The 12,500-nt window shown below is 41.6% G+C and overlaps 1 protein-coding gene across 2 annotated transcripts in view; it reads left to right on the top strand.

Annotated features, from left to right (window-relative positions):
- The window catches only part of insyn1 (inhibitory synaptic factor 1), a 122,309-nt gene that overhangs the window by 736 nt on the left and 109,073 nt on the right, over positions 1-12,500 (top strand). The window contains exons 2-3 of one of the 2 annotated variants that reach the window (XM_079824658.1): positions 92-371; positions 517-1,095. In XM_079824658.1, coding sequence (XP_079680784.1) covers positions 952-1,095 — 144 coding nt within the window. In that variant the 5' untranslated portion in view covers positions 92-371; positions 517-951. The remainder of the gene's footprint in view (positions 1-91; positions 372-516; positions 1,096-12,500) is intronic. The other variant, XM_079824659.1, reaches the window with a different exon arrangement.

Here is a 12,500-nt window from a genome sequence, read left to right as displayed (position 1 = left end):
AGAAAGTGGGGGAGAGAAAGAGAGAGAGAATGACAGGAAGAGAGACGTTACCAGATAAACAGAGAAATTGCTCTCCTTCCTGTCTTTCCAGGTGTTGTGAAAAATTGCCAATTTTGTCAGCGGCAGAGGTTTGAGGGGTCAAGTTGTCCTATTTCATTCTCTTCCAATCCTCCTGGAGAAAAAAAGACATGGAATTTACCTGCTCTGCTGGTTTTGTGAAGAACACAGCGCCATAAGGGCATCACAGATTGAGATCCGTCTCCATTTAAGGAAATGGGTGAGAAATGTTTCTCTGACCCGGAGGAAAGGATGCAACGTTTCGTCTGACACCCTGTGGGAGTTTGCGTGTGAAACACCATCACACACTTATTGTAAGTGTAGCTGTAATTGTGCCGACCGCTCAACCGATTGGTTTATCGTTTCAGACGCACACAAATGCGCGAGACAATCACATGTGTGTACACACACACACTTTGTGGCTGAGCTAACATCTCTCTTTCTCTCTGTCTCTTCTAGATCCAGTTCGAGGAAAGTTGGAATATTTGGTACGCAGAGAAATGCAACTTTGGGAGTTTCCTTTTTCTTCCTAGATTGGATTTTATGAGAGTCTGGATCAGTCCTTGCCACGTCTTCATGGAAAAGAAGAAATCTCGCACACTAAACACGAGCTAGCTGGATATCTTGGATATAGCGTCCTTCAATGATTCCGGCACCCTCCGCTCCGTCCGCGAGATGCCCCGCCGTACACAGCAAGAGGAGGCTTGACCCCAGACCCAGCGAGGTCTCTCGGCTGCCCAGGCGTATTTAAGATGTTGAACCCTTCCCGTGTGGCCCGAGCCCCAGATCGGATCAGTAGCACTGCGGCTCCCGGAGGCCCCAGACATGGATCGTGGCTCGGCTCGCCCCTGCCCTCAGCGCTCCGCACCCCGGCCCGTGAGCAGCCTGTGAAGGATGTCCCAGAGCGGAGCTCCAGCCCGGGAACCCTCTGAGACCCCCAGTCAGAGAGAACAGATCCGCAGCCACATGAAGATGGTGATCGAGCGGCTGGAAGGAATCCTCAAAGAGCTGAAAGATGTGGCACACGAACTGCGGGAGGTAAGGTCGTTTTGGTTGTAGATTGACTTGAGGGGACTGGTTTCTCTCTGAAGAGGAGATTCAGGGTGACACTTTTTGCCATTGAGATGACAAATCACCCTGAATTCCCCCTACATAATCAATGGGTTCCAGGTTGAAGGAGTACCAGTGTGGTACGGAGTAAATGTAGCCTCATTGCAAGGGCCTTAACCTGAGTGAATCTTATCCTAACCTAATCCATTGCAATGCCAAATTATGGAACGGCTCACTCTGGGTTAACAAAAATGGGTCGAATATGGACAACTGTTGGGTTAAAAAAAACTATATTTAAAAATGTCACCAAACCACTGGGTTTGTCCATATTTGACCCAGCCAGTGTTACAAAGCGATTTTGCTGGAAAAATAGAAAGGGAACGCATAAGTGAGAGGCAGAAGAAAAAGGGAAAGAGGTGTGCAAGGTAGGAGTCGGGCTTGGCAATGCAATAGTTATGTAAGCACTTTGTTATCGGCTGGATTCCTACTGTATTCTACCGACTGCCATGGTTACAAGATGAAAAGATTCCTCTGTGTGTGTGTGTGTGTGTGTGTGTGTGTTCATCTCTCAGTGTTTAGTAGTGAGCTGACTGCATAGAAAAAAGACAAGTGTGTGTCTGCGTCAATGTCACATTTCAGCTGAATAGATACAGAAACGGGCTGGAAAATGTGTTGATAAAATAATGAATTCATGCTACAATCATGAGGATAGTTTCTCTAATGCTCCATATGGACTCTAGCACACCAGCTAGAATTCGCCCTCATCCCTCGAGCTCCCGGCATCTGTTCCCCTCCAGATTAGCCCATCCAGCTCACAGCTCCAGACTACAGCAGAACTACACCCTCGAGTCTCTTGCTCGTGCCCGGACGTGATTGATGATGTGGGAATAATGCTCGCTCCGGCTATTTATAAACACCAGGACTCGGCGTAGCCCGGTAAACGGCTCTACTCCCACACTACATATGGATCAGGCTAAAAATAAAGTCAAATGTTTAAAAGCTGACGGGAGAGAGAGTATACGGGATGTCTGTGGAGCTTTACGTTAAGGAGTATTGATGATCAGTCCGGGGGAAGATGTGTAGATGGCGAATGTTGGATAAAATCTTTAATTCTTTTGGCTGTTTTAGAGGACTGGCTGATGGATGACACTCAATGCTGAATGATACTTCAGGGATGCGCAATAATGGGGTCACGTCGCACGTAATGAGACTGCAGACTCCTCGCCTGAGTGTGTGTGTGTGTGTGTGTGTGTGTGTGTGTGAGAGAGGTTTTGCCTACATTGTAAGGACCGAATGCCTCCATTACAAGAATAAAAGCTGATGTCACATACATTTAGGGGCTAGTCTGAGAAAAACGGCTTAGAAAACATACAAAATAATATAAAAATCCGTGAGGGTTAGAGGATAGAAAATACCATTAGCTCTGTAGTCAATGGAAAGTCCCTACTGTGTGTGTTTGTTGTATTGACACATCAGCAAGTAGTTTTGCTTGTAGAAACATTTGCTTTTCTTCCCGTTTGGGAGCGGTAGATCAAAACCGCTACAGTTAAACCGTCTCTACCCCTCTTAGGCCACTGAGAATTGGTGCTCGTGGTGTTTGAGAGCGTATGTCGGTGTGTGTGTGTGTGTGTGTGTGTGTACCCTTTAACCCGGTTTGACTTCAAAGAGATGTAAGTTTGTGCTGAGATGGAAAAGACTTACGTAACTCTAGCAGTAACTTACATAAAACAGCACAAACAGCTCTGAATTAGTCATCAGTTCTGTCATTCTGCAGGAATTTAGCATCTCACATGAGTCTGAAATCTTTTCACATCTCCTCCCATCCACTCAAACTCCAATTCAACCCCCCAAGCTTTTGCTGCTGCACTTTTTAATTAATGCTAACCGCCTCAGGCTAAGATCATCCTTGCAAACAAACGCTGAGGGAAATGCTGTCATTCTTTTCCATCCGATGCTCAAGTAGGAGACGTAGTGCACACTTTGGGCAACACTTTTAATGGGTTTCATTAAGAATAAAGAGTGAAATATTTCACATTATTTTGATTATAGCTAATAACTTTGATAAAAAGGTTTGGTGATGACTTAAGTGGACTGACTTCATTTAGACGTTTGATTTGAGTTCTAGTAACTAAAAAAGAACTGTCGAGACTTGATCTTTTAGTTTAGATTTACTCTTGGCCTAGTATAGCTTCCATTGTTGTGTTTTGTATGCTGAATGTTGAAGTGTGTGTGTGTGACTCAAGCATGGTCAACTGCAAGATATTGTGGCCCCACTTTATATTAGGTGGCCTTAACTACTATGTACTTACATAAAAAAATAAGTACAATGTACTTACTGTGTTCAAATTGTATTGCAAAACACCTTTACTGATATTTAGGTGGGATACAGGTAGGGTTAGGGACAGGTGTGGTGGTATGGGTAAGTTTAAGGGTAGGGTTAGGGACAGGTGTGGTGGTATGGGTAAGTTTAAGGGTAGGGTTAGGGACCGGTGTGGTGGTATGGGTCAGTTTAAGGGTAGGGTTATGGACAGGTGTGGTGGTGTGGGTCAGTTTAAGGGTAGGGTTAGGGACAGGTGTGGTGGTGTGGGTAAGTTTAAGGGTAGGGTTAGGGACCGGTGTGGTGATGTGGGTAAGTTTAAGGGTAGGGTTAGGGACAGGTGTGGTGGTATGGGTCAGTTTAAGGGTAGGGTTATGGACAGGTGTGGTGGTGTGGGTCAGTTTAAGGGTAGGGTTAGGGACAGGTGTGGTGGTGTGGGTCAGTTTAAGGGTAGGGCTAGGGACAGGTGTGGTGGTGTGGGTCAGTTTAAGGGTAGGGTTATGGACAGGTGTGGTGGTATGGGTAAATTTAAGGGTAGGGTTAGGGACAGGTGTGGTGGTATGGGTAAGTTTAATGGGTAGAGTTAAGGACAGGTGTGGTGGTATGGGTAAGTTTAAGGGTAGGGTTAGGGACAGGTGTGGTGGTATGGGTAAGTTTAATGGGTAGAGTTAAGGACAGGTGTGGTGGTATGGGTAAGTTTAAGGGTAGGGTTAGGGACAGGTGTGGTGGTATGGGTAAGTTTAAGGGTAGGGTTAGGGAGAGGTGTGGTGGTATGGGTAAGTTTAAGGGTAGGGTTAGGGAGAGGTGTGGTGGTATGGGTAAGTTTAATGGGTAGAGTTAAGGACAGGTGTGGTGGTATGGGTAAGTTTAAGGGTAGGGTTAGGGACAGGTGTGGTGTATGGGTAAGTTTAAGGGTAGGGTTAGGGAGAGGTGTGGTGGTATGGGTAAGTTTAATGGGTAGAGTTAAGGACAGGTGTGGTGGTATGGGTAAGTTTAAGGGTAGGGTTAGGGACAGGTGTGGTGGTGTGGGTCAGTTTAAGGGTAGGGTTAGGGACAGGTGTGGGGGTGTGGGTAAGTTTAAGGGTAGGGTTAGGGAGAGGTGTGGTGGTATGGGTAAGTTTAAGGGTAGGGTTAGGAACAGGTGTGGTGGTGTGGGTAAGTTTAAGGGTAGAGTTAAGGACAGGTGTGGTGGTGTGGGTAAGTTTAAGGGTAGGGTTAGGGACAGGTGTGGTGGTATGGGTAAGTTTAAGGTTAGGGTTAGGGACAGGTGTGGTGGTGTGGGTCAGTTTAAGGTTAGGGTTAGGGACAGGTGTGGTGGTATGGGTAAGTTTAAGGGTAGGGTTAGGTACAGGTGTGGTGTATGGGTAAGTTTAAGGGTAGGGTTAGGGACAGGTGTGGTGGTATGGGTAAGTTAAAGGGTAGGGTTAGGGACAGGTGTGGTGGTATGGGTAAGTTTAAGGGTAGGGTTAGGGACAGGTGTGGTGGTATGGGTAAGTTAAAGGGTAGGGTTAGGGACATGTGTGGTGTATGGGTAAGTTTAAGGGTAGGGTTAGGGACAGGTGTGGTGTATGGGTAAGTTTAAGGGTAGGGTTAGGGACAGGTGTGGTGGTATGGGTAAGTTTAAGGGTAGGGTTAGGGACAGGTGTGGTGGTGTGGGTAAGTTTAAGGGTAGGGTTAGGGACAGGTGTGGTGGTATGGGTAAGTTTAAGGGTAGGGTTAGGGACAGGTGTGGTGTATGGGTAAGTTTAAGGGTAGGGTTAGGGACAGGTGTGGTGGAATGGGTAAGTTAAAGGGTAGGGTTAGGGACAGGTGTGGTGGAATGGGTAAGTTTAAGGGTAGGGTTAGGGACAGGTGTGGTGGTATGGGTAAGTTAAAGTGTAGGGTTAGGGACAGGTGTGGTGTATGGGTAAGTTTAAGGGTAGGGTTAGGGACAGGTGTGGTGGTGTGGGTAAGTTTAAGGGTAGGGTTAGGGACAGGTGTGGTGGTATGGGTAAGTTTAAGGGTAGGGTTAGGGACAGGTGTGGTGGTATGGGTAAGTTTAAGGGAAGGGTTAGGTGTAAGTGAAGTGTCAACTGTGTAATTACAAATGTAACTACAGAAATTAATTACAGACGTAATTACATGCAGTTATTTTTTAAAATGTAAGTACAATTTAAAAAACATGTATGTACACAATAAGTGCATTGTATCAAATTATTAATTAAAATGTTAGTACATAGTAGTTAAGGCCACCTAATATAAAGTGGGTCCGATATTGTTAAATATAGAGGGATTACATCAGCCCGATTAAAAGTTTCACAGGTGTTTATGACGTAAGTGTTAGAAATAAAATGATAAACGATCATTATACGACATAAAGGGAATTATTAGGTTAATTTTAAAAGGTGACCTTAATTTCTGACTAAAACATGAACAGTCAGAAGCTAGGTCAACTTTTAAAAGCAACCTATTTATTACTCCTCTTGCTTTGAAACCAAAGGATGCATCGCTCCGATGCATCACTGCATCAATAGGAACAGAGTTAATATAATATTAATATTCCAAGTGCCCAACCAAATGGACACTGATCTCCATAATGGTGAGTTATTAAAAAAAAATGTGCTTGACAAAATGGCACTCAAACCAATCAATTAATCTTAACTTGGGTTTTCTGAGTAAACAAGGAATAGTTTGTGAATAGTACAGATTACTTGATCTTTACAATTAAGTTAAGACATTAAGTAAAGTTAACTAAAAAGAATCACTGTTGGGTGTGACAACTGGCTTTTAAAGGGAAAGGGAGATGAGACTCTGATTGGTTTATTGCACACTCTAAAAATGCTGGGCTAAAAACAACCCAAGTTGGGTTTAAAGTGGACTAACCCAGCAATTAGGTTGTTTTAACATCACAGTGTTAACAGCAAAATATTAGTGAACAGTGCTTGTGCAGCATTATTACAGCTTGCAGCTTTACATTTCAAGTTGAATAAATGAACATTCATGCACACTGTAAAAAGTGATATGATCAATAATGTATGACAACGTGTATTTACATTGCTTTAACTCATCAAAATAAGTTAAGCACATTTCAAAAATGTTATGTTATACAAGATTCGACTCAAGTCAGTTTAATGTAATTTAAGTTGAAATGACTTAACACTTTATTTTACTGTTTCCTTGTTGCATATGTCACATGGGTAATACATTAAGGTTCCCTTTGTAAAAGTGCGTGTGTGTGTGTGTGTGTGTGTGTATTTGTGGACTGGTAATCCCTACGTTATGGGGACAAAATGTCCCCACAAAGATGGCAATATCCGAAATCCTCGTCTAAACATCTTATAAATCAGACTAAGTGATGTTTTTTGAAAATGTAAAAATGCAGAATGTCTCCTGTGATGGGTAGGTTTAGGGGCAGGGGCAGTGTGTGTGTGTGTGTGTGTGATGGGTAGGTTTAGGGGCAGGGGCAGTGTAGGGGGATAGAATATACAGTATGTACGGTATAAAAACCATTACGCCTATGGAAAGTCCCCATAAAACATGAAAACCCAACATGTGTGTGTGAGTGTGTATTGTTTTTGTTTTTTTTTGCATTTTGCATTCAAAATCCACTTGGTTTCCACTCATGCACACTCACTTTTGCCGCTTCTGGTGCTTACCGTGGTCATTTTTGGCAATTACCAGTATCCTCGTTGAGTTTGTCGAAGGCTTTTAGCTGTGAAGCTGCAGATTTGATCCCACTCAGAGGTGATCCATTAATACAGACCCTGCTTCTGTCCTTCCGCCGATGTGTGCTCGAGCAAACCACTTAACCCATACATGCTCCAACGGGACTCATTGCAATTGCCCTACTGTAAATTGATTCGGATTAAACATCTATATGTATTAAGCACATTATATTATTCATAATATTGTTATAAGATCACACTCTGCATGCAGCATTGGCCTTTGTCTAAGCGCTGCATATCCAGCTGATTGAAACAGACGGCGCTCCCGCTGGAGTCAGCTAGTGCTCGCGCTGAATTTGATGATCAATATATTTCATTAATGAGTCGATTCACTGGCTCTGTCCTCAGCGAGCCGATTCCCGTCTGCATCCTCGGGTACGGAGCACAACATGCAAAAGCCATCGATAACATAAACACCCCCATTACGGTCACGGTTAAAGGCCCACACGAGCTGCCTATGGATGGTCGTAAAATACAAGTGCTTGAAATTAAGTGTCAGAAGAGAGGGAAAATTCTTTCTAGTGAAGAGCAAGAGAGAGAGAGAGAGAGAGAGAGAGAGAGAGAGAGAGGAAGGAGACAGAGACAGAAAGACACAATACGGAGAGGAGACTGCGTCTCACAGCATGTAATGAGAGGGACGAGTGTCATTTGGACAAAGAGCACTTATCTTTGCTCCAGTGCAGTGTCTGAGGCTGGGGTAAGTGTCTCAGGTTTATCACACAGGACCAGAGGCTGCGGTGCAACAGCAAACATGGCTCCAGACCCAGCGCTCGTGTGTTTTAATCTGCTCACTCTAATAATCACCTCATTACAGGAATCGTCTGCCCCAAAGTGGACATCCTGTCATCGCACATTCACACTTGAGTCATGCAGTGGTCTTTCGGTAACACTTCACAATAAGGTTACAATTAGTTAACTACATTACAGATTTTTTTATTCGCTTTGGTACTATTTTCACAAGCAAGGTGTACATTTTCAAAACTCTTAACAGATCATCAAAAGCATATTTCAATTGTGTTAGTACAATACACAAAACCACAACATATCCTTTTCACCACACAAAATAAGTGTTTCATCTTTATAAATGTTTCATTCACAGCAATTGCCTTTCATATAGCTCTTACTATCAAACTTTTGATTTGCATCTCTTCTCGTTCAGTTTAATACATTTGTCTATTATGTAATCCAACTGATCTTAATGGTTAATCAATTAATCATTTGGTACACTTATATATTTCTTTAGATATTGAATCTATACAAATAGTTTCTACATTGTTTGCAATTTCCGATATGGGTAACACACACTCACCTAAAGGATTACCAATTTTTTATTGGTAAGGGTAGTGTGTGTGTGTGTGTGTGTGTGTGTGTGTGTGTGTGTGTGTGTGTGTGTGTGTGTGTGTGTGTGTGTGTGTGTGTGTGTGTGTGTGTGTGTGTGTGTGTGTGTGTGATGAGTAGGTTTAGGGGCAGGGTCAGTGTAAGGGGATAGAAAATATGGTTTGTACGGTATAAAAACCATTATGCCTATGGAATGTCCTCACATTTCACAAAAACAAACATGTGTGTGTGTGTGTGTGATGGGTAGGTTTTATTGGTAGGGGTAGTGTGTGTGTGTGTGAGATGGGTAGGTTTAGGGGTTGGTTGTGTGTTTGTGTGTGTATGTGTGTGATGGGTAAGTTTAGGGGTAGGGGTAGGGGTAGGGGTAGTGTGTGTGTGTGTGTGTGTGTGTGTGTGTGTGTGTGTGTGTGTGTGTGTGTGTGTGTGTGTGTGTGTGTGTGTGTGTGTGTGTGTGTGTGTGTGTGTGTGTGTGTGTGTGTGTGTGTGTGTGTGTGACGGGTAGGGATAGTGTGTTTTTGTCCTTTTCGAAGCTTGAATGCTCCAGTCATCATTTAATCGTAATTGTTTCAAAAAATATAGTGCATAATTAAAAATTTCATGAGTTTGGTGTGAATAAACGTGGTCAGAAGTTTTGATCTCGGTTGACCGATTCCTTCCATCATGATCGTGTCTCATGTATCATCACAACAGTCCCGTTGGATGTGTTTCGAGATCTATAGCACTTGTACGGCTCAATCAAGCCAAAGGAGTGAGAGAATGACTTCACTGAAGCTCCTCTGATCAAATAACAGCGACTGCGCCGCGGGCTCATCTCTGTTCAACACCACACAGAGCACGAGCCGCTGAAGAGTGGCCTTTACAGCTACAGCATGTCCAGTTCCCTTACAGGACATTTAACCAGACAGGCTTGATTCGGTCCATCTGGAATTGATTGGATCGTGAAAAGTCGAGCAGGATGTCAGATGAAAGGGAAAGTCATCGCAAGGTATTGTGTTTGATAGTGAAGATAGTGTGTTTTGAAAAAGATAAGCTGAATCCAGTTTTGGTTTTTATGTTGTCTTTAAATATAATACATAGATAACGTAAAGTCGCAGCAGAACAAGTCGTGAAAAGCTTGGTTTTTTCATGCGCTGGTGAATTTTGAGATTATGAGCTATTCAGAGGCGTAGAACTAAAGCATCCAAAACACAGTTTGAAGTGTTTGTAGGGCTGTCAAAAGATTAATCGCATCCAAAATAAAAGTTTGTGTTTACATAATGTATGTGTGTGTACTCTGTTAATTATTATTTATATATAAATATACACACATTCATGTATATATTTAAGAAATATTTGCATGTATATACTGTATATACATTTATATAATCTATAATATATATAAATATAAATGTTTTATATATAAAAATAATATTTTTTTCTTAAATATATACATGCTTGTGTGTGTATTTATATATAAATAATAATTAACCGAGTACATACACATATATTATGTAAACACAAACTTTTATTTTGGATGCGATTAATCGCGATTAATCTTTTGACAGCCCTTGTATTGCACTTTATGTGTTTACGGCTGTACATTTCAATTATAATATCTGTGCCAATAGCCAACAATACACCATACGGGTCAAAATTATACATTTTTATTTCATGCCAAAATCATCAGAATATTAAGATCATGTCCCATGAAGATATGTCCTACCGCATATATATCATAAATGTGTTATTAGTAGTAATATGGACTTCATTTGGACAACTTTAAAGGAGATTTTCTCAATATTTAGATTTTTTGCACCCTCAGATTCCAGATTTACAAATATGTCCTAAAAAAACACATCAATGATGATTATTTATTCTAAAAAAAGACCCTTATGACTGGTTTTGTGTACCATTTGTGCACATATAGGCAGTGATTCAGTCAGAAATCACACCAAACTTTACAGTTTTATTCCCATAAGCTTTGTTCATATATCATCGCCTGATTTATAGAACATTGTATTCCTAAAACCAGAGAAAATGTGTTTTCTGATTTATGAAGTGATGAAAAAAGAGAAATCCAAAATCCCCTCTGTAAAAAACTCTAATACATCAACACAATGAAACATGAACTTTGAGCCTGTCTTTATCCACGCTTCAGATTTCTGTTCTGCAAATTACTATTTCATTAGATATTGCCTAATTTGCATATTCAAACAGAACATGTAATATAGAAATTTTTGCAATTCCAAATGTAATCAGTTAACTGGGGAAGTGTGTTTGTACCCTCTTCACATAAGGAGCTATTTATTTTTCTTAAAGTCAGCATGAAAGAGAAGTTACACTCGTCTTTTCTTCTCTATAGTGCCGTATATCTGAGTGAAGCGCCTCTCAAACAAGAACAAATGTAGGGCGGGGCTTGATTGTGTCTGTGGGAGTTGATTGGATGGTCGTGGTTTGCTATTGGTGGATCTGATGTGAGTGACAGGTGGCTCCGCCCTCGTCATCAAAGAAGTTTTTCTGATTCAAGATTATAAACACAATAATGATAAATCATTTATAATAAACACTGCCGTATTCCATAAGGAATAGTAGAATAGAAACATTACTTTCTCTGTTTAGTGACATTCTTTTTGTCATTCATAAATGCATTTTTGACTTCAATAAAAGCTGTTTATTTAGACCACATTTTTAGTCCAGAACATGACAAGCGTCCCGTTTTATTCTATTCCAGTGGGGCCGAACATCTGAAAACACACACACACACACACACAGCATTAGATAGATGGAGAGGGAGAGAGATGAGTGATGGGAGGAGAGATAGTAGCGAGTGATGAGGATAAAGTGTGCAGTGAGACGGGCGTCTCACTCCCACGACAGACAGAGCGAGTGTGACTCTCAGCACGGGCCATTCGGCTCACGGCGAGGAGAGAGACGGAGGGGGGCTGAACCCCGAATCAAAGGCTGCCGCGCTCTCGCTGGGCCTGTTGACTGCGTCTCGACTCGTCTTCCCCTGCACAGCTTCTTCTGAAGGCCCTCACCGCTAAGCGCACATTATTCACTAGAGCTTTCTTGATGCAGATTCATCAGATCCAGCTGCGGTTTGTTCAAAAGACAAACTGAGATTGAGTCAAAAACAAAAGTAGATGCTCCTGGTCAACATCCAATCATAGCCCAAACTACACTGTAAAATATTTTAAGGTTGTACAACAAAATAAATCTCAGTACCAATTTCCCTTAGCTTTGGTCGCCATTATCGAGATCAGTGTTTCCTTTGGTTGGGCAGTTAGCCTCTTTGTGTGAGTTTGTGACCTTTGCAACAGTGTTTAACAAAATAATTTGTTGCTAAGAAAGAAACAAAAAAAAAATCTTAGTACCAATTTCCCCTAGCTTTTTTTGTTGACTCAACTTTTGTAAATAACAGTTATACGAACTGAAAATAAGTTGTCTGTGACATAAAATTTTTTTATTTGAGTCAACTTGACATTATTTGTTTTCTGGAGAGATGCAACTATTCTGTAACAAATATTTTGTAGTTGAGCCAGTTCAAGAAATGTTGTCCATTGGAAACAGAAGTTCTTAAGAATTAACAGGTTTAGATGTTGAATTTGTTATTGAAAATTGTGTGGTCGCCATTATGGAGATCAGTGTTTCTTTTGGTTGGGCAGTCAGCCTCTTTGTGTGAGTTTCTGTGAGTTTGCAACAGTGTTTAACAAAACACATAATGTGTTGCTAAGAAAGAAACCAAGATGATCAAGTTTTCAGCCTCATAAACTCTAATAAATCAATAATCTTATTTCTGACTAGTATTTTACAATATTTAATATTTTACCAGCAAAACTTTGTTGCAGCAGATCAGACATTCTGAATTTAAAATACATTACGGGTATTTTGCCACACACAGAGATCAAGAATCAGCATATGAATCTCAACAATGGTGACATGCTTCATGCCGCAATGCATGCTGGCAGCCAAAAAACTATTAATATTAAGGCTCCCAGCATGCATTGTGGCATGAAACATGTCACCATTGTTGAGATTCATATGCTGATTCTTGA

This window comes from Gobio gobio (genome assembly GCF_949357685.1).
Source record: "Gobio gobio genome assembly, chromosome: 9".
NCBI classification, from domain to species: Eukaryota; Metazoa; Chordata; class Actinopteri; order Cypriniformes; family Gobionidae; genus Gobio; species Gobio gobio.
Note: the sequence above shows the minus strand (reverse complement) of the source record. Positions and strands in the feature narration are given on the sequence as shown.